Source organism: Onychomys torridus, chromosome 23 (genome assembly GCF_903995425.1).
Source record: "Onychomys torridus chromosome 23, mOncTor1.1, whole genome shotgun sequence".
Classification (NCBI taxonomy): Eukaryota; Metazoa; Chordata; class Mammalia; order Rodentia; family Cricetidae; genus Onychomys; species Onychomys torridus.
Genome location: NC_050465.1, coordinates 66,891,896 through 66,918,050, shown reverse-complemented (window position 1 = coordinate 66,918,050; position 26,155 = coordinate 66,891,896). Strand labels below are relative to the sequence as shown.

Genomic DNA, 26,155 nt, shown 5'->3' with positions numbered 1-26,155 from the left:
CAAGGATATGGTATGCATTCAATATGATAGTTTATACAGATTGTTTAAAGATTTATTTTCTTTTTAATTGTGTGTATTTGTATGTGTCTGTGTGTAGGTATTATAGGTGAGTGCAGGTGCTGATAGAGACCAGAAGAGAATGTTGCAACCAACAGAACTGAAGTTGCAGGCAGTTGTGAGCTACCCAATATGAGTGCTGGGAACCAAACTTAGGTCCTTCTTAAGAGCAGCAAGCACCCTTAACCACTGAACCATCTCTCCAACCCATCTTATACAGATATGATACAAAGATATGATACAAAGCCATGTGTTACATCACTAAATAATGGAAGCATAGTGTGGTAGAATGCAAAATGTCAAACATCTTACACAGAGAAAGTGTAGCATCTGTAAGGTCTTCAAAGACAGTTAACATTACACACAATCACTGGGAATAAAAAGCAACCATTGTATGGCATAATATATGGTAACAGAAGCTGTCACAGAAATAACATATCCACATATGTGGTTATATATTGTTTGGAGTGGCAGAACACATAAAGGAAATATGTCATTCATATCCATGGTATCACACATATTTAAAAGAAATGTCATGACATATTGTAGAATCAAAGTTGGATGTGGTGTTCAAACATCATCTTCATAAGATGATATAGATATACACAGTATAAGCATATGGAAACTCAGAATAAACTATATAAATCTGCATAGTGTTTTACCTCACTCTTGCTATAGCTCAAACCAGAGAAATCATTATAGTCAGATATTGTCTAAATATGGTGTAATATCATAAAGGGGCTTTTGGAAGTAAGACAGAACAGTATGACATAATATGGGATCACTGTGAATATGGCATTTATAGAATATTAAAGCTATAATATAGAAAAGAGAAAGCATGGTACCTGGCTAAGCAGATAAAGCACACATAGTATTGCATTATGTTTATCCAAGAAGGCCAGAAGCTCATAGTGTATATTATACATGGTCAGCATGCATAGCGAGGCACCATAACACATATATGTTTCAATATGTCACTCAGTAATCAAAAGATGGCATACATACATTTTAATACACTGTCATCAAAGATAAATGTATAATATACTCTTGCATCATAAGTGGATATCAAACTGATGTGACAGGTGGCAATTCATCATATGTGTTTATCAAAGAGATGATGAGATAGTATCTTAGGTCATTTTCAAGGCCTTGGATCATATCATAATGCATGGGACTCAGGAAGACCAGAGAGACACAGTCTATCACCAGACATAGTTACTGGGGACATGGAGAAACAATGCAGCACCACATGTGGCCATCAGAAAGATAATAGAGACAGTGCATGCCACGATCTGTGGTCTTCCTGGAGCTGAGGCACATTCAGTGGATATTTCTGTGTGCTGATCAAGGATATAACACAATACAGTATGGGGCCTAACTATTAAAGAGACATCAAAAACACAGTGGAGCAGCATAAAAGATGACTTATATTAGTGTTACCATGCATTATGTCTGAATGATGGCATTGACTCATTAAATACCATTTTTGTTCATTTGTTTTTGAGATAGGGTCTCATTATGCAGTCCTGGCTGGCCCAGAGCTCACAGAGATCTGCCTGCCTCTGATCCCTTTCTCTAGCATCTTCTCATAACAACCTTTGTTCAAAGTTACAAAGCTATGTTATAAGAAGTGATATTTCCATTATTGGTTTTATGATATTGATTTTATGCAAACAAATTCCTAGATTTACACAGTATAGCAGTCTTTAGTCAAGAAATAACCTACGAGACATATTTAAACTAGGCATTATAAATTAAGGAATGTGATAACCAAGAAAGAATGAGGACAGGGAAGCAGCTAAGGACTAACAAGAATTAAAGTCATTTAAAAGGACAGCATTTGGAGAACTTTTCTTTCCTGATATCAGTATTTTCTTTATGCCACAGTAAATAGGACTGTGTGGTCTTGGCCAAAGAATAGACATAGGTTACAAATAGAGAGCTCAGAAGAGGTGCACACACATGGTCCCCACCCATTGCCCAGTACAATTCAATGGAAGAAATAAAATGTCATATGGATATAGGTATGGGAAGCAATGAGCTCACACTTCTATTTACTCCATATACAAAAACTACTGCAATAAAATGTAAAATCAAAAGCTATAGAAATGCAACAAGTTCCCTAAGACTTAGTAGGTTAAAGACTTATTTATTACCCGATAGTTTCTGTGTGGAGAACTCAGGAGGGACTTTGATAGCTAAGGATATCCTTACTGGGTCTAAAAAAAGGGGAGTGCCACCATGTTTAGCTTAAATACCATTCTTTATGGCTATCCAAAAGAAGAAGTGTATGGTGTCATCACAATGATATTTAATTTCATAATTAATACATAGGGTAGCTTCATATATCATCAAAAAGATGAACAAAAATAGAATGTTATTTGAGAATGTTACTATGATATCATAGATATCATAAATCATATACTATCATCATACATCATTATTAAAAAAGGGGGTAAAAATAGAGTTTTCATGCCTATAATGCTATCAGAGATGTGAATAATGGCAGGGTATCACATAGTCATCACAATACATCACAGTATGACCATACTATGACATAAAACTTAAATATGAGGTGCATTGTAGGTTTTGTTGTATATTTTTGTCATGAATGTAGAGTAGACATCTACAATATCATTCTGCATCATCATAGACTTTCATAGCAGGATTACACATGGTTATCAAAGAGGCAAAGTAGTCATACTGCAGTGCCATATGTAGTATTCTAAAGTGTGTACATACAGTTTAACATGATACATAGTTGCCATGTACATTACCTACAGAATAGAATCATGCATAATTATCAGAAATTATGTAGACATACAATGTCATCTTATTAACAAAGAGATGATATATTAATGCAGTATCATGTATGATCTTCAAGAAGATTATATAAGCATTATGTATAGCTGATACAGTCAGTGAGATGATAAACCCAGTTGTAACAGAGATGATACATATACAGTATATTACCATTATTCAATAGATTATGTGACACTGAGATTATCTGTAGAGAATATAGAGTAAGATATTGTCAATATTAATAATATATATAAAGTAGCATTATATAAAGTAAGATATTGTCAGTAGAGATCTCACACACACACTACAGGATTGTATAGAGTAAGGTATTGTCAGTAGATATCAAGTATATGTATATACTGAAGCATTATATAAAGTAAAATACTGTCAGTAAAGATATATATATATATATATATATATATATATATATATATATATATATATATATATATATATATATATATCTTCATCATATAGAGTAAGAAGCTGCCAGTAGAGCTCATGTGTATACACACACACATTATATATAATATATATAATATATATAAAATATATATACTATATATATGTAATCATAAGGTAGATAAGATAAATGTGGCAAGTAACCTGACATAAACTTACTGTAGTGTTAGAGGTGTTATTTTCTACTTCTGACTCTGATACACTGTGGCATAAAACATGCTCATCCAGAGGGTGTGGCTGACTGTGAATTCTCATAAGTGATCATCAGTGAGATGGCAATATACTGTCATTTATTGATAGAAAGAAAGTGGTATGGCTTGACACAGCTTTACTTATAACATTCTCAGATGTCATTCACACAGTGAACAGAGTTATGAATAGTATTCAAAGAGATGAAACATAGACTGGTACCATGCATAGGCATTTATTTATGTGACTGTTTAGTGTAGTACCATAACTGACCATCAAAGCCATGACCTGCAGCAGGCCACAAGAATATATTATAGAGATCAAGCTGTATATTAAAGCGATACTTAGAAAAGTCAAGGTATTTTTCTAGAGGAAGCCATTTATCAAGGAATATTTGGTGTTATTCAATTTTTAATATATCAGCTGTCTTTTACTATGAAATTCTTGTGTTCCCATTTACTATGGTCATATGGCAAACAGATTAGCTTCTCAGACCTACTGCTGATCCACTAGGTAGCAGCCCTGCAGGGCCTAGGAGACAGAGCATAGCTTTGTTTCTTGTGCAAATGAAGCTCAGGCCACCCCTTGCCTTCAGGCCAGTAGCATTGCAGAGCTATTGACTCAGAACAACAGGGCTTTTTGCATAACCATGTGCAGTAAAGATGGGATTCCTGACCAGAGCAGAGTCCCATGGCCGGGAGAGAAAGAGCATGATAGTTTCTGTAAGATGGTAAATAGAACCATGTGGCTGGAGAGAAGATAACAGGGCAGAGTTTCTCAGAGCCAGGAATAAGGAACAAGGAAGGAAAGATGGAGGATGAAGGAATAGAGGACAAAGAAGAGGTCAAAAGCATAGGAGCTTAGTTAGGTCTATGACAAGGCAGAAGGTACAGAGAGGAGCTGTATGTGAGGACAGAGCTGAAGCTGTATAGATATAATTTTGTCCTGGAGGAATAAAGAAACAGATGAAATAGCATGGTGTATATAGATTCTTTTCCCTCAGATAACCCCACGCCAGATGTAGCATCTTTCCCAGGACCCTGGGAGGGATTTTCTCAGGGAAGGCCCTTGGGAAAATTCCATTAATGACTAAGAGTATAGTGTTGGAGAATACACATGAAGGAAACTTCATGGATACTGTATAACATCATGTGTGGTGATCAAGGACAAGGGCACACAATATTATAGCACCATTTATAGTTAACAAGCAGCATCATAAATGATAATCAGGCCAATGGTATAAAATCAGAATGAGGACGTGGGGTTTCAAAAATATACAGGAACATCAGATAATGGGGACATAATACGGTATTATATTTGCCTATGAACAAGGTAATGGAAGCATACTGTAGGATATGTTTCTCACAGGGATTTGACAGACATAGTAAAACAGCACATTATTAGTAGTGTTCATGCAGTTTACTTTGGTAACATCAATAGTGGCCAACTTGATAATCCCAAAACAATGGAACATTGTGCGCAATCATCAAAGACATAACAGTGAACATGGGATCATACACACAGAAGACATCAAGACCTGTAGAAACACATGTGGTTCTATCAAGGAGATAACACAGACAACAGAGGTTGGGGATTTAGCTCAGTGGTAGAGCCCTTCCTAGCAAGCACAAGGCCCTGGGTTCGATCCTCAGCTCCACATACAAAAAAAAAAAAAAAAAAGAAGAAGAAGAAGAAAAACACAGACAATGGAAAAACATTACATGTGATTATTAAGAATGCAACATAGACCCAGGATTTGTGACAAAATCAGCAATGCCTACTATTCAGAGACTGAGGCAAAAGGATCACAAGTTTAGGCCAGCCTGGGCTATGGAGTGAATTCAAGTCCAAGATGGAAAACTTAGAGAGATCTTTCCTCAAAATAAAACTCAGGGTATATAGTTCAGTGGGAAAATGTTGCTGAGCTCATACTAAACTGTAGATTCAATGACCCAATATCACACACAAACAAAAAGAATGTGACAGGACACACTATGATGACATACACGTCATCATGGAGATAAGACACATGTTTCTACCACAACAGGTTCTTGGGGAGATGGAGCATGGTATAGAGTCAGGCACCATTTCTAAGGCAAACATAAATTCCTCCATAAATTAGCTGTGTGACAGATGACTTACCATCAGCAGAAGCCGTCGCAATACGTTTCCCCGTGTAATCAAAGCAGCTGTCTAGTATTTCATCATCGTGGCCTGTTAAGGTTGCTACACATTTCCCACTTGTAGCATCCCACAGCTGAAATTGAGAGACACAGAAACTATCAACTAAGCAACTAAATCCCTCCCCAAATGGGAAGATGTCCAGGGATCTTCATGACATGAGTGTGCCTTGCTAAATAACTGTGCTAAAAGGATACATATAATTCTTTCTGATCAGTTAATTCCACTTTGATTTATGATCAAAGACCACAGCCAACCATCTGGTCACAGGAAAATCAAAGAAGAGACACTTAGAATTTTCCACATCATTAAGGAATTAAAAATCATCCTAAGTGATTTGCTTCAGGGATTGGTATGAAGATCTTTTCTGTGACAAAGATTTCAGATGATTATGAGTTTGATCCCAAACTATTATGACAGAAAATGAAAAGATTTGAATGCTACTTGTATAATATTGAGTTACAAATGATTATAACCTCTCAATAATTATTTTTTGAAGTGAAGAAAAGAGACTCAATGGCAGGAAGAAACTTATTTGAGGCTCTTTGAGGGTCGTGCCAATCCAAGCATACTAAATAAACAGCAGGACACTGAATAAAATTAATGTGACTTTTCAAAAAAGACCTTTCTTGCTTTGAAGCAATCAAAATTGTTTTATCACCTCCTAGTTCCTTCAAGCTTAGAAAACTGGTAACTTTAAATAAAAATTAGCAATTATTATTTATAAATCAGTGTTTAATGTCCTCCTTGAAGTGTGTTAGTGTTATGATGAATACCTGATGCTGTATAAAGGACAGAGACATGGTACAAAGCAAGGCCAACTTTGAGCTCACCATGCAGGTCTTGTCCATGGAGCCTGTTAATATTAGAGAGCAATCCCAATTGAACAAGGCACTGCTGATCTCAGCACAGTGGCCAATTAAAGTGTGCACCTTCCTGCAAGACAAAAACAGTTACAGCCAGTAAACAATGTCCTGGTTTCATTTCTGTGTGAGAAGCCACCATGAAGAAAGCAATGTAGGGTAGGAAGGGACTATTCAGCCTGTCATTCTAGGGTACAGCCCATCATTTCAGAGAAGCTAAGGCAGGGACTCAGACAGCTGGTCACATCTCAGAGGGAAGCAAGAACACCCCACACCCCATGCTGCCTGCTCGGTGCTGCTTCTACGCAGCTAGATTTCTTCATTCTTAACACAGTTTAGGGCCCAGGCCAGAAATGGTGCTGTCCACATCCAGGGTAGGTCCTCCTACATCGATGAACATTCAACATGAATCTCCCACAGACATGTCCACAGGCCATCTTTATCAAAATGATTCCTCACTTGGAGTCTTTCTTCTCAGGTGACTCTAGGCCAATGGTTCACAACCTATGGGTCACAACCCCTTTGGTAAAACTCCATCTCCAAAAATATTTACATGACATTTCAGAAAAGTAGCAAAATTATAGTCATGAAGTAGCAATGAAAATAATTTTATGATGGGGGTCACCACAACATGAGGAACTATACTAAAGGGTCACAGCATTAGGAAGGTTGAAAACCATTGTCCTAGGTTGTGTCAGGTTAACAATAATAAACTAGCTGCCATGGGTGTTTTACTACAGCATATATACACATGGTCAAGCCCATATAGTGCACTAAATTTTAGTATTTACAAAATTGCATTTTTTATAATGAAACAAAAATTAGTTTTGCTGTTACTCAAAAAGAGAACACTAATTTCAGTAAAAATACATGTGAGTTTTAAGCAATCAAAGATAATATGACTGAGGCTGGAGAGATGGCTCAACAGTGAAGAGCACTCACTGAACCCAGAAGGCCCATGTTCAGTTCCCAGCATCCATATGGCAACTCACAACCACCTGTAACCAGTTCCAGGAGATCCAATGTCCTCTCCAAGCCTCCCTGGGCACCAGATAGGCATGTGATGCATATACATACATGAATGCAAAAACATTCACATACATAAAGTAAAAATAAATCTTTATTTACAAAGGAAATATGATTGTGTCTGACTTATTCCAACCCCAGTTTCCAATTTGATCAGAAACGTATTGTATCATGTGTTCACATATCACACTGTACCCCATAAATATGTACAATTATCATATATTAGTATGACTTTGAAAAAAGTATTGAAGGAGATAGCGATGTTAACTACCCTATTTTCATCATTTAACACTTTATCCGTATATTGAATTATCACACTGTACATATAAATATGTACAATTAAAATACATTTTGAAAACTATAACTTTACTTAAAGTAACACTTCAGAAAAGACTGGGTAATGGTTCATAAAGATAGCCTCAAACTCTAGAAACGGTCTTAAAATCAACGAGTACAGCTAGGAAGGTAGCTCGGCTGGCAGAGTGGTACTTTCTTACCATGAAGAACACTCTGGGTTTAATAGTCCCCAGTATTACATGAATCAAGTGTGGTGGCACATGAGTATAATACCAGCATTCAGAAGATGGAGGCATGGAGATCAGAAGTTCAAGGTCACCCACAGCTACAAAGAGAGTTTGAGGCCAGCTTGAACTATATGGAAATCTGACTCCAAAAGTAATTAATTAGCTAGCTAATTCATGAATGAATAAAAGCACATTACTGGATCTCACAGAGCCATGGGTGTTCAGAAGCAATGCATCAAATGGTCCTTCCTTCACTCACGCTCTTGTGTAATACCACTGGTAATGAATCCTTCTATCCAAATTTGGAGTTCAAGAGTAGAGCTTTCCAACACAAATACGCTAATGTAGCTAACTCTTGACAAGTAAGAATGACAACCTTTAGAAAGGAAATTGAAGTTCTTGGGCTAAATTAAGTTTAGGAACTAACTACAAGTTTTAATTCATTGAAAGTTCATTATATAGTACATGGGACTAATAATAGTTACGTAACCAAGCTCTTCATAACTTTCTCCTTTCATGTTGCCCAGACTTGTGGGAAATCCCTTATTTTGTGGTTCCAAAATAGCACTAAAGAACCACCTCTGGGGGATTAGGGAGGTGACACACGGTCAAGAGCACTTGCTGCTCTTGCAGAGGACTCAGGTTTAGTACCTAGCACCTACACAGTGCCTTTCAAGCAGCAAAGTGCCAGACGCATTTGTGGTGCTCATCCATCCATGCAGGAAAATTACTAAAACACATTTCAAAAAATCAACTATGAGACTGGACCTGCCTGTACTGAATCCACTAGGTTTAAATGAGTCCCCGGGGGTGTCTGGGTCCTGGAGGACATGGGAATGGAGGGGAGGGGCTGGAGGAAGGTGGGGGTGGAGGCAGGAGAGGGGAGGACAGGGGAACCCATGGCTGATGTATAAAATTAAAACACATAATAATAAAAAAAATTTTTCAAAGTTAAAAAAAAAGCAACTATAAGATTGCAGAATTTAAGCCACAAACTCCTTAGGCAAGGCTAAGCTAATGTATAACACAGAATCTTCTTAAGCTCTGCCACAGGTCAAAAATATATAGAAAATTACCTTCCAGTACTTGCATCCCATACCACAACTGTGTGGTCAAAGGACCCCGTGATAATTCTGTCTCCTGTGGTGTCAAATGACAAGGAAATGATTTCTGCCAAATGACCCTGGAAAAAGAACAGACACAGTTATATGCATGTGTAGATAAGACCACACTGATAAGAATATGTGTAGATAAGAGTACAGTATCATCCAAAAGACGGGAGAGAAAGGTACAGGGAGACACAGGAAATCTTGCTCAGCTGGGCTGGGCTGAGCTGGGTAGAAAGGGTTGCGCATGTGCACAGCTTTCTCTGCAGGGTGACAAGGAGGTTGAGAGATCAGAATTTGGTGGTGTGCACAGTAAATCAACAAAGTTCACTGTCTTGCACACTTCAAGTAGGTCCATTGCAGGACAATGAAAATGTTGTAGGGCAGGAACTGGGTTATTTTAAAAATAAGAGAATGTGCTAGGAGAAACTAGAAAGGTCTTTCCCATTGTCCTGGGAAGGCTAGAAGGGCTGTCATTGGGTAGTCATGATACTAATGAGTGGAAAAAAGAAAACAGTAGACAGGATAATCTAGTAACTTTAAAAAGGAAGAAACTTCTATGGTAGTGTGATGTGGAATCAGTGGATGATAGGCAGCTGCCCATTGTAGTTACAGTTTTCCTGCCTGGCCCACTATCAGGACAAATCTCTCTTACCCGCCAGTCCCATAGTCGCTCAGACCCAACAAAGAAAGCACACAGAGACTTATATTGTTTACAATCTGTATGGCCATGGCAGGCTTCTTGTTATCTACTTTTTCTATCTTAAATTAACCCATTTCTATAAATCTATACTTTGCCACATGGCTCGTGGCTTACCAGTACCTTACATCTTGTCATGGCGGTGGCTGGCAGTCTCTCCGCCCCAGCCTTTACTTCAGTTGGTAGAGCATGAGACTCTTAATCTCAGGGTAGTGGGTTCGAGCCCCACGTTGGGCACCAGATATTAGTGAAATTATTAAGGCCACTCCACATAGTTAAAAGGGAGGTTTATTTTGTGGGGTCACTTAAAAATGAAGGGATAGGTTGTAGGGTCTGGCAAAGGTATGGCGCAGTCTGGCGGTGTTCTCTGGAGAACTCTGCTTGGTCTACCTCCAGCGTCCAGGGTCCCAGAACCAAGAGAGCCCTCTCCTCTCAATCCTGGGTCTTCAGCTTCCTCCCTCAGCCCCGCCTTGTGGGCGTGACCATTACCAAAGCCTCAATGGGGGTTGGAACTTCCAGGCCAACACTGGGATGGCTACCCACTACAGCCCATAACCTGACTTTCCTTCCTCATAGGCTAGAGTTCAGGAGCCCACTGTATGAGACTATATGAAGAAGTTCATCCTGCAGCAAATTCTGAGAATCTGGAAAGAGGATCTTATTCACAATATGAGCACCATCTTCCTAATTATTTCAGTAAATGAATACAATTAAATACCTTTATTTCTATTCATTTTGTTCTGATTTGCTTCTGCACTATATCCTTGAACACACAACCCTCTTGTCTTCACCTCTGAACTGCTAGGATTGTCCCCCCTCGCCGTGTGTGTGTGTGTGTGTGTGTGTGTGTGTGTGTGTGTGTGTGTGTGTATCTGTGTGTCTGTGTGTCTGTGTCTGTGTAATGTTATGTATACGTGCATGTTTATGGGTGCACTAGCCTGTGGAGGCATTTGTGGAGACCAGAGACCAACTTCATGTATCTTTCTCCATCACTACTCACTTGAGTGCTTTTGAGACTGAGTCTCTCCCTGGACCTAGAGCTGACTGTTAGACTGGGCTGGCTGGCCAGGATCCATCTGTTCTACCATGCCAGGCACTGGGGATACATGTCTGTGTCACCACACCTGGCTTATATATGAATACAAGGAATCTGAACTCGGTGTCTTACGCTTACTGAGAGGGATTTACCCGCTGAGATGCTTACTCAGCCCTTGAGGCTATATGTGGATAATAGAATAGTTTAAAATCTCATCTACAAACTGACTGACTGACAAGGTGAAACATAGCTGAGCATCCGAATTTGGGGCATGCACACAGGTTCCTTTCTACCAGCAGATGGGTATGCAGGCACACATGCATAGCAGGCCTTGGTATGCCAAACAGGCCCAGAAGAGTCAAGAGTAAGAAAATATATTGAAACCACAGACATCAACTAAAACGAAGTTTTCCTGAAAGACAATACAGTCAAGAAACTCTGTACCATGTGGATGTTAATAATGGTAGGTATTCAGATTAAAAAAAAAAAAGAAAGAAAGAAAAGAAAAGCTATTGGAATAACTTTTTAAATGATGTTTTCTTTCCCTCTTGTTTTAGTCTACTTTTAATTTTCTTAGAGAAAGTATCTTGTTTGTGTTTGTCTGGTGGTGGTGCATGCCTTTAATCCCAGCAATCAGGAGGCAGAGCCAGGCAGATCTCTGAGAGTTCAAGGCCAGCCTGGTCTACAGAGGGAGATCCAGGACAGGCACCAAAACTACACAGAGAAATCCTGTCAAACAAAAAAAAAAGCGAAAGAAAGAAAGAAAGAAAGAAAGGAAGGAAGGAAGGAAGGAAGGAAGGAAGGAAGGAAGGAAGGAAGGAAGGAGGAAGGAAAAGAAAATCACTTACACTTGTAAAGGGCAAGGAAACCAGGACCACCATCTGATGGCCCCTACTCATTACAACAGGGACCTACTTTATCTCACTTGTGGTCACTTGAGCTGGGTGGGATGCAATGGAGGGTGACAGGTCCTGGGAAGGTATCAAACACGGGGTGGTAACAGGCAAGACGGAAAACCATAGGTATCCTATCTGTGGCTCATGCCCTTTGCTCTTTCTGCTTCCAGACCTTTGTCCTTCTGTGTAACTCAGAAGAATCTGAAGCTGGGCATGGAAGGAGCAGGAGAGCATGAACCACAATCTCAAAAAGAATTTCTGGTGTGGCTCTTCAGTGGTGCATCTTCCACACAGGAACAGCCCTACCCATACCCTTTCAGTCAGATAGACAGGGGATGCTAAGATTATGTGATTTACATAATAAAAAGCAAAAGCTGGGTTGGTTGCTCTACCTTCACCTGAGTCTGACCCAATAGTCAGAAAACCAACTGTAGGATCTCCCACAGTTTAAACACCAGTGGCTCAAAAACTTCCTTTAACATATCCTTCACTTCATAACAAAACACAGCTAATAATCAACATGGAGGATGACAGGCTTATTACAATATTGACCTACTGTTAGAGTGACCACTTCCTCTCCATTCTGAATGTCCCATAATTTGGCTGTGGTATCCATACTTCCAGTAGCAACCAATGTACTTTGTGGGTTGAATGATAAACACACCTACAGCAAATGAAATGGGGGGAGCTTTAGAAAAATGATGTTTCAGACGCTTAATAATGCATTGGAACTCTTGCAATTTCCTTAGCAGATGTCGGTTTAATGGTTTGTGTAAGAACACACCAAGCCATCAGAGTGGGAAACTTGTTGGCTCCAGGTAGAATCCTGAGCAATCTCCTACTAAAGAGAGGCTTTGTTCCTCTCCTGTCACCTGCTGTGTCACAGATTGCCTTTACAGCTTCCAGAACACAGAACAATGAGAGCCAAAGCACAGCCCATCTCCCGTGAGTTTCATGCTAGGGGCTCTCTGTGTCTTTGTAGCTGTGATCACAGTCCTGCTGAGAATGCTCTTTGGTGATTAACTGTGACTTCTGGCCCACTTTGTCAATTCCATGTCCTGGATGGCCTTTCTGAAGGCAGTCTTTCTAGTACTCCCAGACCCATGCCTTTGGTCTTCCCGTTAGCAACTGTGTTTATGACTATAACTTCACCACCAGCTAGTCCATCTCTGGTTACAATTTCCGAATACTTTCAGCTTTCTTTTTCACTTGCCATCCCATCCTTGTCCCAGGAAATCTTCTGTGTCCTTGAGACCTCTGCCTTGTCTCCTGGTCTGTCATTACCATTCAGCTAATGGTACTGGGAGCATCACTGCCCCTAGAATACTCAGCCTACACATCCAACAGGGTTCACAGAAGCTTTCTTACAGCTCCTGTGACAACCTCATCAACCCTCATGGAGTCATTTCTCTAATGATAAGCTAATGAAAACCAGAGAAGAGGTCTGCTCATCACACTTAGATGCCAGTCACATCACATGGCTACTTATAGTCACTGCAGACTACCCTAAACATATCTATGAATGATTAAATCTTAAGTGGTGGGAGTTACATGGACAATCCATGGAGACTGAAAATACTGGGTCAAAGTTTGAAAACTCAATATAAAAGTAACCTCCACTCTCACTGTGGAGTCCTAAAAGGAAGAGGAAGAGGAATGTGAACGAGTCTTCAGAATGTCAACATGTTAACTGTACTCACGATCTCTGCTGTGTGGCCCCTGAAGGTGTGGTAACACTTTCCCGACTCTGCACTCCAGAGCTTACAGGTCTTGTCAAAGGACCCAGTGGCAATTTTGTCACTGTGAATTTTAAAGGTCTGGATTTTAGAAACAAATTCAGCCACATTGCACAATACCCTGAACTGAGACTAGACATGCTGACATGTGGCTATCATCCTACATAGGCATACACTGCACTGTTAAAATAGGAAGCAGTTTCCTGTTGGCTCCAGTGAATAAAAAAATCAAGGTCTGATTTTTAATGGTATCAATTCATATGCATGGATGTCAAAGACATCTCATTAAAGGTATAAATATATTTTTGTAATTAAACAATAGCAATGTAACTTCAGAAAAGAGTGAGAGAATTAGCCCTGCCCCACACAGGAGAGCAGTCCCTGTGCCCCATCTGGGCAGCACACTAGAGGTAAACCTGTTGTTGGTGACACAGGTGAGCCAGTCCAGAGGGCGTGAGAGGAGGAGAGCTGACCCTGCTCCCCTTGTATGCCCCCTACAGCAATTGGGAGAAAGGGAAAAACAGTAGAGCTGGGCCTAGCAATATGAGTGAGGGGGACCCAGATCTGAGGGCCTAAGAGCAGGAGAACTGCACCCCACCTCCTTGATGCAAGCTTCATTGGGTGAGCTGGCTGAGGCAATGCTGGAGCTCACCAGGGTAGTGATGATGAGGGAAAGCTAGAGAGCTGACCAACACAGCTGCCACCTAGGCCCAGAACAAGGGCTATGAGTTGGCCTACCCCAACATCCACCGAATCTATGAACTGTTGGAGCATGTGAAGGGGATGAGCCTGTAGATCCAAAACAGCGGGATCTCCATAACACAGGACATCAACAGGATATCCAAGAGGAGCCACAGTGAGAGCCCATTATTGGTGGTGTAGTAGAAACCAGAGGCCTTGAGCCAGACCAATGACTAATGGTAATGAACACTTACAAGTAAAGATGAATAGACTAAAGAGTAAACTGTGTGTCTCAATGAGCTACACTACAGCTTCCATGACAAGATACTTCTTCTGGTTTTTTGTTGTTTTTTGTTTGGTTTTGCATTTTTCTTTTAAATTTAGTTTTGATTTGCAGGGGAGGGAGATAAGTGGACTCTGAATACATGATGTGAAATCCACAAAGAACCAATTAAAGTATAAAAAAGAAAAATTAGCTGTATGAATATTAATAATATACAATCTTAGCTATATGGACATAGAAAAACTCTATTATAGGTATACAGAAGGGAAACACTAAATTTTAAAGGGGAAAGTCAAAGTCACAGAGATAAGTCTAGGAAAACACGTGGTTGATAAGATCTTGAGAAGTTTGGACTTCAGTGATTCCTTGAGAAAAATAGTAACCAAATTATGCCTGTTGCAGAGACATTTACAGAGGATAGACTCAAAGACTAGAATACTGTGGGCAGAAGAGATGGTTCAATTGGTCAACTTCTTGCTTCACAAGCATGAAGTCCTAAGTTCAAGGCCCAGAACCCACATGAGAAAGCAGGAGAAACAGCTCAACAGTTAAGAGTCTGCACTGTTCTTGAAGAGGACCTGAGTTTGATTCCCAGCACCAGCATCAAGTGGCTCATAACCACCTACACTCCAGTTCTGGGAGACCCAATGCCCTCTCTGGTCTCCACAAGTACTATATTCACATGCATGCACTTGCGCACACACACACACACACACACACACACACACACACACACACTCACACACAGAAGACTTGGGTCCTTTTCAAACCAAAGGTTATGTTGACTTTAGGACATGAATATTGTCCTTACTCAAAAGGCCTGATTGTCCTTCCATCTTAGCACTGAAATCTTTCATTTCACCCATAATCCATATTGGATTATTTGTTGTGGTGGTTTGGTTTGGTTGGGTTAGGTTTGCTTCCTACAGGGTCTCATTACATAGTCCAGACTGGCCTCAATCCAAAGATTCTCTTGTCTTTGCCTCCTGAGTGACTCTAGATATGCACCTTCATGCCTGGCATTTTATTTTATTTTATTTTATTTTATTTTATTTTATTTTATTTTATTTTATTTTATTTTATTTTATTTTATTTTATTTTATTTTATAGGAATCTAATTTTCTGGAGAGATGGCCCAGGTGGTTAAAATCACTGGCTGTTCTTCAAGAAGCCCTGAGTTCAATTCCCAGCAACCACATGGAGGCTCACAACCATCTATAATGAGATCTGGTGTCCTCTGACATGTAGGTATATATACAGGCAGAACACTGTATAATAATAAATAAAAAATCTTTAAAAAAATAAAGAATCTAAAATATTTGTTTTCTTTTATTTCTCTGGTGTTTTTGTTTTTCTTTTTCAAATCCAGGCTCTTGCCTCTCCTGGACAAGTGTTCTACCACTGAACTATATCCTCAGTCCCGACATTGTCATCACATATTATCTTACTGAAGATTCATTTTTTCAGAAGCATAAGGACTGGGCCATAAGGTTCAAGTCACATACACTAAAGAAAGTTATAAATGTCCATGCCAGGCATGGAACTTATATTTGTCCAGACTAACACTGATGTCTTGCCTTTTTCCTCTAGTTCCAAGCCACCCACTCAATGTACCAGCAATCACTCTTGACTAAATGAAGCAAGGACTTGCTGTGGATGCTCCAGAGTGAACACCCACAGAATGCCCAAAAGCTTCCTGACACTCTAGGCTGGTCAGGCTCCAGAGTCTCAAAAGAGCTCCTCCTGTTATGTGGTGATTTGAAACAAAATGGCCACCAAAGGGAATGCCACTATTAGAGGTGTATCCTTGTGTGGGTGTGGTCTTGTTTGAGGAAGTGAGGCATTGTGGAGGTGGACTTGGAAGTCTCATATATGCTCAAGATACCACGCAGTGTTTTTGACCACTTCCTGTTGCCTGAAAGATGGAGAACTCTCAGTTACCTTTCTATTACCATGTCTGCCTGCATGCTGCCATGTCCCACCAGAATGAAAATGAACTGAACTTGGGAAACTGTAAGCCACCACCTCAATTAAATATTTTCCTTTATAAGTGTTTGGGTGGGAGCTCACATCAGTCCCTGGCACCCTGGCATCCTATACCCAAAAAGTCTGAAATGTTCTGGTGGAAGAGCCCTCTCAATTCCCCTTCCCCATTTCTTTCCCCAAACCCACCCCTTCAAAAACCGTCAAACACAGGTCCTCCCCCAGAGATGCTCAAGACCACTCCCACGGGGTATTTAAGCTACATCCCAAAAAACAGACAAGTGGTTTTCCAGTCTCTCATCCCCATCTCCTCTCTTGGGGCTGGAGAATCACCCAGGAATGCTTTACCCAGTTTCTAATTTGGTCTAATTTGGTCTGATTTGGATTGCTGCATCAGCAGAGAGGTTTGTTGGGGTGCAAGAAACTTATCAATAAGAGTTGCCATTGTCATGGTGTCTCTTCACAGCAATGGAAACTAAAACACATAGTATCTGGTCTAAGACATAAAGGCATTTTACCTTCACTTCTGCTGCCTTTCAACGTCTGTACATCATGACTTCAAAGACTTGTGAGTTACCTCAGTCCATTTTGCTGGCCTTCCTGCCCTTCAAACACTTAAGTCTCAAGTTGCCATTGTCTCTTAATCAATTTGTGCTCCATGGCAAACTGTTCTCTATGTCTTATGACATCATACCATAAAAGATAATTATAGGTTGCGTTTTAATAATTACACTATTGAGCCAAAACTTACCCTTTACTTTATAAAAACACACCAACACTAAATGAGCAACACACACACACACACACACACACACACACACACACACACACTCACACACACACATACATTTGGACTCAAATGTGTGGTTACACACACACTCACACTCCATCTTATTCTTTGATAGCTATCTCTAATTCATTTCTCTGAAACCAAAATGCAATGAGGTGCAATGGAAAATCCTGCCTTAGCTCATAAATAAATCATCAGACTGGGATGACTATTTTCATAATTTGACATGTGAATTTTCATCAGAGGCATGGGTAGACTTCAATAGAACAACCAGAATATATGCCTCTCTTCAGAAAACTTTGTTCACACAAGAATGTCATGCCTGTTAAAGAGACTACTGAGGAACATTTAGTAAAATTAAATATTATATCAGTATTTAAAAAGTATCATTTTCAATAAAAAATTGTATTGCTACATATTAGTTTAATAAGGCACTAAAAATTATTCTCTATAATGTAAAAAATGTATGCATCAAAGTTAATTTTTCTTCATAATTTATCAGTTTATATTACCAATTTAAGTTGATTGTGCCATCATAATTAATGTATTTTGGGAGCATATTTTAAAAGATATAATTGTACTAGAAGCCCACATGTTGATTGTTTTAACTGTGATGCAAAATGTCTAGTCTAAGTGCAAACAGTCTTGCAGACTCCATTGTCTCCCTCTGCAGCTCTGTCAAAGAAGGCTCCAAGCATTGTGAAGGCTGGTCTCCTGCCTCCTCACATGTCCCTTTGACCCTTTCAGTCTGCCAGAACAATCTTTGTCAAAAGCACTTTTTACTGTTCCACTCCTGTGTTCACAAGCCTCTGTGAGCAGTCTAACCCTGCGGGGTAGAGTGTGCCTCCACAGCTCATGATGACCTCAGCCCTGCATCCCACTTTGGGAAACAGTCCCTTCAGAGACAGACCAGCTTGCTGGGCTGCTGGTGAATCGCCAAAGTAAAAGCCCAAGCTGCTACTGCCCCTCCCCCTGGTATAGTCACCAGGCTTCTACCTTCAGGGTTCAGCTTTATGTGAGTCACCTTAAGACACCCAAACAGGAAGAATCTCCTTGGTTCCCTCCTCTTAGCCCTTTAATCACTTACTGTTTTGTTCTTGTTGTGATGGTGAGATGGTAAATAAACCAGATCCCTCAAACCATTTTCACTAATGGAAAAAGTCATTGAAAGGGATCCATTGAGAAAGAAAAGTACAAAAGTTTTTGAAATTTTACTTTGAAATGTATACACCCATGTGGCACCCTTGTGACAGAAAACCAAGGTCTCTGAACTCACTAAACTGGCTCAGGGTCAGCAAATTAATCACCTGGGTTACAGAAATCTGGCTGAATCCCCACAATTTCCAGCTTTGTTTTCCTTGAAAGGAGATGAGAAGGAACTTGAGGGATGGTTCAGGGAGTAAAGGTACCTGCTGCCCAACCTGAGATGAGATTCTTCTCTTGGTCTCATGTGTTAAAAGAAGAGAAGTGAATCCTGGGAAATATCCTCTGACTACAACATATGCACTTTGGCATCAGGGTGTATGTGTGTATATATATATATATATACATATACATACACACACACATACACATATATATGTATGTATATGTATAAAGTTTTTTATATATATGAAATTTAAAAAGTTGAACATATATTTTAAGATTTTAAATAGGATGAGAAATTTGAAGAATTTAAATACACTAGAAGGACAAAATCCATTGGCTCTTACAACTTCATCAGGAAGAACTTCCTCAAACATTTCTCTTACTGCTCTTAAGGTGCTGAGTCAGCTGGCCAGAGGTTGGCCTGAAAGAGGCCGCCATTGTTCTTGGCACTGTTTCTTAGCATATTACTATATACATTTTTTTCTGCCCCACAAGACTGAATATTCACTTAAAAGTGAAAGAAACCATGTTGTACAGTTGATGCACGTCACGCTCTCCAGAGCCATGAGCTTTACATCCGTAAGAGCCGCTTCTTAGGAGCTTCAAAGGGCAGGAACCAGCATGGCTGCCCTCAAACTCCAGCTGACTCTCTGCAGGGTGTTCCTGGGAAGGGCACTTCAGCTTCCAACATTTTATAAAGCTGATGTCTATCCCAAAGGCAGTAAACATGGAAGACTTGAAAAGGCTTCCAAGGAACATGGCAGAAACTCAGTAAATCTTAATCCTGTCTTCTCCCCATTGTCAAGCAGTAGGTGGCAAGATGAATACAGGAATGGTGAAGGAGTGAGGGATGGAATGAACATACCCATAAGGATTGTTGAAGGCTATGGCATAAACCACATTCCTGTGGCCCTCCAGCGTGTGCAGCTCCTCTCCAGATGCAGTGTCCCACACCTTGCATGTCCGGTCATAGCTTCCTGTGATAAAGCTAGCACAGGGAATATGAGCACATTGCACAGTGGAAATGGCAGGCACTGCACTCATAGATACCTCGCTGGTTTGTGTGTTTTGGTTTTTGGGTTTTTTTTTTTCTTCCCACTGGATAATAACCCCTTTACCATCCTTTGGTATGCCTCTTAATATTGGAATCATACATTCAAAACAAAGAACAGTTTGCAAATCCTTTGACTTTAAAAAAATCACTAAATAAATAAATCTTCCAGCTCTATTCCTATAATACATACTCTTATACAATTAAAGTGTGTGCTATAATGACTTGTACGACTTTTGCGAAACTGCACATACTTCATTGTGAGTAGGACTATGCTCCTGGTTGTTCAGATCATAACTTTTGACATTAATTACCATTGTCCCTCTCTTCTCTACACTCTACACACCCCTGTCATTATATTCTACAATATCAAAATGTGTTTCTGTTTGAGAGCCATTTAGTCTGTGCTTCTTTATGACAGCAATCTTAGCAGACTGACAAGACATATGTGCATGTTTGTATACCACAATGATCCTTTTATCCCATCCTTCCTAATCAGACCCTCAGAGCCCAAGCCGATCAAAGAATTTTCTGAACACAGCCTTGGTGGTTATAAGCATCATACATCAAAACAGAGCTAGACAGGAAAGGCCCACTCTGAATGAACACATGCCAATTAACTGCAGTGCTTCCCCTGATTGGCAGTTCCTACAGCCCAGGCAAAGTTGCAGGTGCCCAGTGATGTGAGTCTTCTTGGTCTCAGCTGTAGTTCTCAATGACACCTCTCATACAAAATTATACAAACACATAGAGAACTTGGGCTACAGCCATGAGAACAAGTGCTTTCCTCTGTAGTCATCAGGATCAGAAAATCCAGGAGATGGGCACATTAGTTCCGTAACTAACTGAACTACTTGAGAACCTCTCAGTAATGTTCATCCTTTGCTTGCTACAAGTTAAAAAGAGGAAGGGAACCTTACCAGGAGCCTGCTTTGTTGAGCGCCACATTGGTCAACGGCAATATGTGTGCTCTGAGAACCTTCAATAGAAGGAAACACTGTTTATTTTGGATTCACACCAAATTAAATGTACCCATTTTCACTTCAAAAATTGATGACATTCTATGTATTCTTAAACATATGTAGTAAATGGACAAGATCCAGTAGTCAAACAAACTATTAATAAAACAGCAGTGTGCCTCTGATAAAGACAAACTATACTCTCAATAGCCATAGATAATTGCAAAAAGTAATTGACTCTTCACTTCCCATCAATACCAATTTACTGTTGAGATAAATTATGGTTACCAAAGAAGATTCCAAATGACACTTTTTTTTGGAACATTGTTTTGTACATGCTACATATGGTCTCCTATGAATGTTTGAACAGTGTCATAAGGAAAAACCTTAAACATGTTTCAAATACTTTTTACAATGCACTGTTCCTTTTTTAATCCTAAAACTATCTTCATATTGGAATGTCTCATTTATCTTGAAATCCCTACATTATCTATCAGTTAGTGAGTGCTTAGTGGATATTCATTGACAAATATAGTAACTTAATAACATACAAGTTGAGGAGTTAACTAGGGTGAGTCAGCTTCAGATATGTCTGCTTCCAGAGTACAACTACTAATATCTTCCTTTTTTGGCTATCAAGTATGTTCCCTTGCATGAGAAATCACAGCTTATATTTGTAATTAAACAGTGCCACCTGCTGTAGAAAAAAAAAAAAACAAAGCATGAAAAGTCTTATTTTTCTGGGAACTTGAATGGGTGAGAACAAAGGAGAACCTGGACATTTATATCAGGTAGACGCAATGAACGCAAAATAAAAAGAATGTCTGTTTTAATAATAATACTTCAAAACATAAAGTCAGTGTAACATGAAGCAATCTTAGAATAATTTTTAATTTAATTTAAAAAGATTTTCTTAAGTAATTACACAGATACAATTGTTATATTTCTAATTTAGTCAGAAACTGACAAAGAAAAAAGCTTATTTATACTACATTTAGTTAATAATTCACTAGCTTGTAGTTTAGTTCATAATAAAACAGAAAATAGAAAATGTTGATATATCATGAAATACAACTTCTTAGAAGTACTGTAACTAGAAAAGAATCTTAGTAATTCAAAAAAAAGGGAAATAAATTTATTGCAAATCCTTATTGAGCATCTCAAGAAGTTAACATTGTGAACTTCCGTCATTCTTTCAACAAATACCCGTTGAAGGTTAATCTTGGCCAAATGCAGGCTGAACCCTAAAACCACAAGCAAGTACTTTTCTAGGGGAAAAAAATCTAGCTGGGTGGTGGTGGCACACGCTTTTAATCCCTGCACTTGGAAGTCAGGGGCAAGTGGATCTCTGTGAGTTCAAGACCAGCCTGGTTTACAGAGAGAGTTCCAGGACAGCCAGGACTATTTCACAGAGAAACTGCTTCTTGAAAAAAGAAAAAGAAAGAAAGAAAGAAAGAAAGAAAGAAAGAAAGAAAGAAAGAAAGAAAGAAAGAAAGAAAGAAAGAAAGAAAGAAAGAAAGAAAGAAAGAAAGAAAGAAAGAAACAAAGAAAGAAACAAAGAAAGAAACAAAGAAAGAAACAAAGAAACAAAGAAAGAAAGACAGGAAGGGAGGGAGGGAGAGAGAGGGAGGGAGGGGAGGGGAGAGAAGGGAAGGGAAGGGAGGGGAGAGAAGGAAAGGGAAGGAAGAAGAAACTAAACATGTTTTAAGGAAAGATCTCACTTGTAAGAGAAATCAATAACACACCCAAGTTGTCCTTCCTAGTGTCCCTACACATGACTTTAGCAGGTAGCAGCCATGGTCCTGGTGTCCCTACATACGCCTTACCTTGAACAGGTAGAAGTTGTGGTCACAATGCTGCCTGAGTTTCTCCTGCAGCCGCTGGACCAGGAGTCTGACTTGCTGTGTTCGGGAAACCGTGATCAGAGGCTCCACTTTCTGGATCTCTTCTACTAAGGTGTTGACATCAGTACTGAAATTTACCCCAAAACACTTGCATGTCAAATGTGCATCTATGCTCACAACATGAAGAAATCCATCATTCTGAGCTGGGGAGGGGTGGCTTGGTGTGTAAAGGTGCATACTACACAGGCATGAAGACCTAAGTTTAAGTCCCCAGAAGTTGGGTACACAGTACAAGTGCAAGTAGTCACTGTGCGCCTCTGGGGAGGTGGAGGCAGAACTGGAAGACTCTTATTTTCTGGTATAAAAAAGTTCAAGACCAAAGCTTGTGACTTTTTTGAATGGTATATTACTGTTCCATGTTACATGCTGGCTCTGCTTGTGCAAGTGGAGATTTCCATGGGGTTTCCTACACAGTGAATCTCGGGTACTCTAACCTATGGAGAATTCCTCCAGGCTCACATGAGATTTCAGTGGGAGATCTCTGACAGTCCATCAGCCTTATGAAATACTTCTTTACTGAGGAAACATCAGGCTCAATTGTGTCTTTTAAACTCAATAACCAGTACTCCTCAGGCCACCAATAAAAAGGAAAGTCTGAGAAACTAGTACAGCCAAGAAGAACTTAGGGAGACATGAAGACTAAATGACCTATGGGCTCCTGGCTAGAGTCCTAGAACACAGAAGGGAAAAGGGGTAAACCTCAGGGAATTTGCATACAGTTTGGACCTGGACTAATGATAATGTATCAATGTTAGTATGCTGACTGTGACAATTCTACCAAGCCAACCTAAGATACTAAATAGGGAAACCTGACCACTCTGTCTTAAATCATTTTCTAAAACTATTCTAGACTAGCCAGTTCATATCTTGAAATAACCCTGCTCAGGAAAAAAAGAAAGAAAAGGAAGGAAGGAAGGAAGGAAGGAAGGAAGGAAGGGAGGGAGGGAGGGAGGGAGGGAGGGAGGGAGGGAGGGAGGGAGAGAGAGAGAGAGAGAGAGAGAGAAAGAAATGGCAGAGTGATGGCCTTGTAGGTGGAAGTTTTTCTGTGTCATGCCCAGTCTTGCAGTCTCTCAGACCCAAGTAAACACACAGGCTTATATCAATTATGAATTGCATGCTCATGGCCTACAGCTCAATTTTCTTGCTAGCTAGCTCTTATAACTAAATTCAGCCCATTTCTATTACTCTGTGGCTTTACCTGTATGCCATTACATGCTGCTCCCTGGATGGTAGGATGGTGTCTCTCCTGCCTCTCCTTTCTCTTCCTGTCTATCCTTAATTTCCCACCCACCTATAACCTGACTTGCCAGAGGACAAATGACTTGATTTATCAGCCAATCAGAGCAACACATATTCACAGAGTACAGAAAGACATCCCGCAGCACTTTTCCTTTTCTGTCTAATCAAAAAGAAGGTTTTAACTTTAACATAGTAAGATTATATATAATAGAACAGTTATCAAGTAGGAATTACTGTGACAATATCTAGTCTATTTTTATTTGGCAAAATTAAAGAAAATATTCTATCATCTATCCTATATTTGTAAGTCTAAAGTCTCATATCTAATTTATCTTTTATCATAAGCAAGGAAAATTATAATTTATAACTCTCTAGTCTTCAACTACATCAAAGACCCTAGAAGGATATAATATTACCTAAGTAAACAGGAAGTGCATTGTATGCAACTTCCAAATATCTACAATGACAGGGATAGCTGGCTGCCTGGACAGTCACCCAAAGTTCCTCTGCAACTTTGGGGAATCAATCTTCAGCCTATAGACTTGGAATCTCTCAGTCACTTCTCTCTGTATCATGTAGAATGTCTAGCAGTCTTCTCTGAGAAGCAGGAAACTGAAGGACCATTTCACCTTGTTGTGGCAAATTCAGTGGTCATTTTCTTATAGGTCCTGTGTTTCCAGTTTATACCACAGACTATCAGCAATTCAGACAAGAGCAGTTTCTTGCCCAAATGACTATTTTTGCCAAGAAGAATATAAACACTATATGGAGTGTCTTCGACGCCCATCTTCCTTTTTGAAGAAAATTGGCACTGCCAGAAGCAGATGTGTCTCATATTCTGTAGGTATTTGAAGTGTTTGAAGATTACCTACCTAATTTAAATATATCTATATTTCTATACCTAGAAAACTTAACTAACATGACTATAAGTGTGATTATCATAGATGACTAATTATTAATCTGTATTTCTTAATTATACATTATAATTTCGAATCAATTGTACAAATATGATATCTTAAGCAAGAGTAGAAATACACATACAGTATAAAATATTTTAAGCAAGTTGTTGCTCTTTTAAAGTAGATTCAATAATCTACCCTTCTATCCTATCATATTTATATTCTATATTTCTATATCATCTTTTTCTTTTATCTTGTAGAAAGAGCTTGACTATGACCAATAACAATTTGTAACTAGCCCCCTAAACAAAGACAAATATTCATAATCCATTTTTTGGGAATGTGGGCTTGTGTTCTAGGCTATTTGGTGCTGATAGGGGATGCTGGTAGTCTTATGGGGATCCTGAGAAAATTGAAGATAATGTTCAAGTCCTGGGAAGACCAGCTATAACTTTTGTTGATAGGTGACCACTGAATTTTGCAAGGTAAAATGGTTCTTCAGGTTCCTGCTTCACGGAGGAGACTGCCAAATATTCTACAGGACACAGGAAGAAGTGACTAAAAATCTCTAGACCTATTGGCTGAAGATGAATGCCCCAACATTACAGAGGAACTTTGGATTACTGTCCAGGCAAGCAACTGTCTCTGTCATTTTCAGAATTTTTAGAAGTTGCTTATAATGTATTTCCTGTTTATGTAGGTAATACTATATCCTTCTGGGGTTTTTGATGTAGCTGAAGACTAAATAGTTATAATTATAGCTTTCCTTAGTCATGATCAAAGTTAAATTAGATATAAAACTTTAGACTCACAAATATAGGATAGATAATAAAAATATTTTTCTTAATTATGCCAAATATAAATAGACTAGATATTGTAACTATAATTCTTGCTTGATAACTGTTTGTTATATGTAATTTTACTATGTTAAAGTTAAAACCTTCTTTTTGATTAGACAGAAAAGGGGAAGTGCTGTGGGATGTCTTTCTGTTCTCTGTGAATATGTGTTGCTCTGATTAGTTGATAAATAAAGCCATTTGGCCTACGGCAAGTCAGGTTACAGCTAGGTGGGAAATTGAAGAGAGAGAGAGGAAGCAGAAAGGCAGAGGGGAAAGAGACACCAGAACCGCCAAGAAAAGAAAGATGTGAAAATACTGGTAAGCCACAGCCATATGGCAACTTATAGATTAGTAGAAATGGGTTAAGTTATAGGAGCAAGCTTCTGATATGAAGTACATGCTGCATTACAAGGCTAACTTACCTTGGACTGAGCTCAAGCAAATCTATGGATTTGGTCTTTAATTCTCCACCTTTTTCGTATTCCAGCATAATTCCTGTAAAAAAACACAAGCATGATATAAAGTGCTTAAGAAAGGCTAGGGAAAGGTTTATGCACTTTGAGTTCTTTTTTTTAAACTTT

At 39.3% G+C, this 26,155-nt stretch overlaps 1 protein-coding gene across 1 annotated transcript in view; it reads right to left on the bottom strand.

Moving 5' to 3' along the window:
* Daw1 (dynein assembly factor with WD repeats 1) overlaps positions 1–26,155 on the bottom strand; it is a 50,646-nt gene that overhangs the window by 12,942 nt on the left and 11,549 nt on the right. Inside the window, exons 2-10 of the mRNA XM_036173457.1 lie at positions 25,997–26,069; positions 22,520–22,664; positions 20,655–20,713; positions 19,549–19,671; positions 13,543–13,642; positions 12,399–12,506; positions 9,181–9,287; positions 6,525–6,627; positions 5,653–5,767 (exon numbers count right to left, since the gene is read on the bottom strand). Of these exons, the coding sequence (XP_036029350.1) occupies positions 5,653–5,767; positions 6,525–6,627; positions 9,181–9,287; positions 12,399–12,506; positions 13,543–13,642; positions 19,549–19,671; positions 20,655–20,713; positions 22,520–22,664; positions 25,997–26,069 (933 nt within the window). The remainder of the gene's footprint in view (positions 1–5,652; positions 5,768–6,524; positions 6,628–9,180; positions 9,288–12,398; positions 12,507–13,542; positions 13,643–19,548; positions 19,672–20,654; positions 20,714–22,519; positions 22,665–25,996; positions 26,070–26,155) is intronic.